Genomic DNA, 3375 nt, shown 5'->3' with positions numbered 1-3375 from the left:
ACAACTAATCATGGATAGCTTTAAACTATTTAAATTTCAATGAGTCACAGAAAGTTGGACATTTTATTCTCTTTTATGGTTTTAACACAGTCACAATTTAGGTTTTAGGAATTTTTAAGATTTTACTGTAAAATCATCAACTTAAAGTGTGATGTTTGTTTGTCCAACAAAAACCCTGACTTTTCACAAAAGACATCCAAACTCCCATAGACCCACCAAATCTGAGCTCAAACATTTTTATTCAAACCTGGACATAAAGGATTTTTTTCATTTGTAATACTTACACTGAAAATACTGTAGAAAGAAAGTGGATGTGTGACGACTGGATGTTTCTGACTTGTATGATTTGGAAGTTTTGAATTTCTGTCAGCTTTTTATATTTTATGAAAAGCTTTTAGTAACGGCTTTGCTGTCTACACTTCATCTAAAGTTTAAACATCAAAGTGTCTCAATTTTGTCATCTAAGATCAATAAAGCAAGTCCCAGATTAATATTTCAATTCACAGAAGAAAGTTGGTGTTTGTTGGAGTCTCAGGCAATAGAAAGCTTATTTTTTATTTTAAACTTGTGGGATGAAATAAAAAAAAGTCCTTATTGGAGTGATTAATTTTGAAAGAAACGTTTCAGATCTGAAGTCAAAGTTTTTGTGTTGTACTGTACTGCACTGACCGGTGTATGGGATCTCCGTTTTTAAAAAGTGTCCCAGAACCTGAAACAGAAGCAAAGATGAAAAACAAGCAGTAAATTATGAGACAAAAACATTTCACTTATGTCAAAGATGCTAAAAACRCCTCTGCCTACAAATACAAACACGCTTCCCTCTCAGATTACAACCTAAAAATAAACAGTCATCCATCTGTTTACGTGTGTCCGTGGTCAGGAGCCACATTGGGTGAGTTCCTTGGCCTTACCTTTGTGGCTAAAAAGCTCAGTGAGCAGCGTGTCTGCTGAGGTGATCACAGCAGAAGAGTCGGTTGGAAGCTGATTGAGAAGTCTGGCGATGGTGGTCACTCTGCGGCGCTCTGTTTGACTCAGCCACTCCGCCGTAGACAGACCAGGCAAGTCGGCGGGCAGTGACACAGTGTCCAGCACCTGTAACCCATTTGGAACGTGCTGCTGATGAGTTGTACTAYATACGATGAGCTCATGATAAATATTTATTTTACACACAAGTGGATGTGGCATACCTTATATTTTTGGCTCCGCAGGCCCCCTGAGTTGTTCAGAAACATGACTTTGTGGGGCTGCAGGACTCGGGAGATAGCAGCTGTGACTTCCGTTGGGTCCAACATCATCGAGCAACCTCGCTCGTCCCTCCCCACAGGACAAACCAGCGGGATGGTCCCACAGTCCAGACTCCATTGAAGGAGGCAGGAGTCAACAGTAATTGAAGGAGGAGCACTGCAGGATAAAGAGAGAGAAATGATGAATACGTGAACACGGAGGTCTCTGGGAATGTAATAAAGTACGAGCTAAAAGCGAAAAATAAAAGTATTTAAAGGGAACATAAGTTAGAGAGGAAATAAAGTCTGCATCGTCTCATGAACCCATATTTACTTCACAAAGGACATAGTAGACGTAAAAATTTTGAAACAAAAAAATGTATCTTTGGTGGGGGATATGATAATTTTAATTCAATTTTTAATTTTATAGCAGCAACAAATCTAAAGAAAAAGACAAAAAATGACATTCTGACAGTCAGAGCTGAGGAGAACAGTTGATGGAGATTTTATTTTTTTCATGATGTGTCAAATGTTTTCAGTTGGTCAGGAGTCCAGACTACATTCAGGTCAGTTCAGGACCTGGACTCTTGTCATGCTGCTGTTATGGATGCAGTCTGTGGTTTAGCTGTCTTGCGGAAACATGCCAGCCGTTTTCTGAACAAATATGTCAGCTGAAAGGGAGCAGATGTTCTGAAACCTGTAGATACTTTTATGTTTTGATGGAGCGCCTTTCCAGATGTGTGAGATGCTCACATTAGAGTCACTAATGCACCCCCATACCATCAGAGAGGCGGGATCTTGAACTGTGCACTGATAACCAATATTGACATAATATCAGTGGTTTCCAAAAAGACATTCAAATGTAACCGTCTGACCACAGAACAGTTCTTCTCTGTCTTCAGTCCATTTTATATTATTTTTGGTTCAGAGAAGACAGCACCGATTCTAGACGATGTCCACGTATGTCTCCTTCTCTGTCTGATAGAGCTTTAATTAGCATTAGTGGATGCTACAGAGCTGTGTTTACAAACAGTGATGTGTGGAAGTGGACCTGAGTCCAGAAAATAACCAGACCTGGTTTTTAATGCAGTTGACCGTTTAATACTGACTTTCATCCTTTGAGCTCAGAGATTAATACTAAATTTAATAATCCTTTGATAATATGAACTTTAGGTGTTGTAATTTTCAAAATCTTTCTATTTCTCTGTTAAGGAACATCGATCTGAAACTGTTCCACTGGTTTTATCAGGTGTTTTTGTAGACAGGTCAGCCTCTGCCCATCTTTACTTGTGATCTGAGACTCAGCCTCTCTAAAATAGTATTTTTGCACCCAGTCCCTTTAAGACGTGTTTATATTTGTCATTATCTTCCATTTTTTATCCATTTGATGGTGATTAGCATGAAACACACGTCTGAACTGCCTCAGTGAGTGCAGAAAACCTTTTCWCTTCTTTCATCATCAAAGGCTGTCTGGACTATTTGTGCTGACATCTGGTAATCTGAACAGCAATCTGTCCAACAACCCTCCTGAACTGACCTGACCTCACACAGCCAGCTGAGCAGGCGTCTCACAGTACGAAAAACAAATACATATCTATATCATGTGAAGTGCAGATCATATCTGACCTGTTGCCAATTAATCTAATTAGCTGCAAGAAGATCTTCCAGTTGTATATTTGTACCACTTTTGTGGCCACTGTACCAACTGAGCTGAAATAAAATATATAAAATTCAAACTAACCTTTTTTTCATTGAATATTTCATTCTCAGGCATTTTATTCTTTTAAATAAAAAACAAAGATTAACATGTTGCCTTGAAAGTGAACAAGTAATTAAATAAATAAAGCAGGTAATGTCAGGTGCAGGAAGCAGCAGTGTCCAAAATGAATTGTCCAAAATATGTCAAATACCCCAAATGAGCAAATTCCGTGAGATTCCGTGTTTTATACAGCATTGCATTATGYGTCAATTTCGTGATTCTGTTTGTATTTTCCCCATTGCAGAAATCATGGGGTCCTACATATCTCAGTCTTATTTCAACTTATTTTTTCACCTGGGAAATTTGTCCACGTACCCCCTGTAATATGCTTGCGTACCCCTGGTTGGGAATCACTGGTGTAGTATAGTATAGTATAGTATAGTATAGTATAGT

The 3375-nt window shown here is 38.6% G+C and overlaps 1 protein-coding gene across 1 annotated transcript in view; it reads right to left on the bottom strand.

Annotated features, from left to right (window-relative positions):
• Nucleotides 1-3375, bottom strand: part of nags (N-acetylglutamate synthase) — a 10860-nt gene that overhangs the window by 4473 nt on the left and 3012 nt on the right. The window contains exons 3-5 of the mRNA XM_014019405.1: nucleotides 1188-1401; nucleotides 912-1092; nucleotides 670-709 (exon numbers count right to left, since the gene is read on the bottom strand). Coding sequence (XP_013874859.1) covers nucleotides 670-709; nucleotides 912-1092; nucleotides 1188-1401 — 435 coding nt within the window. The remainder of the gene's footprint in view (nucleotides 1-669; nucleotides 710-911; nucleotides 1093-1187; nucleotides 1402-3375) is intronic.

The sequence above is a fragment of the Austrofundulus limnaeus genome, unplaced genomic scaffold, assembly GCF_001266775.1.
Source record: "Austrofundulus limnaeus strain Quisiro unplaced genomic scaffold, Austrofundulus_limnaeus-1.0 Scaffold220, whole genome shotgun sequence".
Classification (NCBI taxonomy): Eukaryota; Metazoa; Chordata; class Actinopteri; order Cyprinodontiformes; family Rivulidae; genus Austrofundulus; species Austrofundulus limnaeus.
Note: the sequence above shows the minus strand (reverse complement) of the source record. Positions and strands in the feature narration are given on the sequence as shown.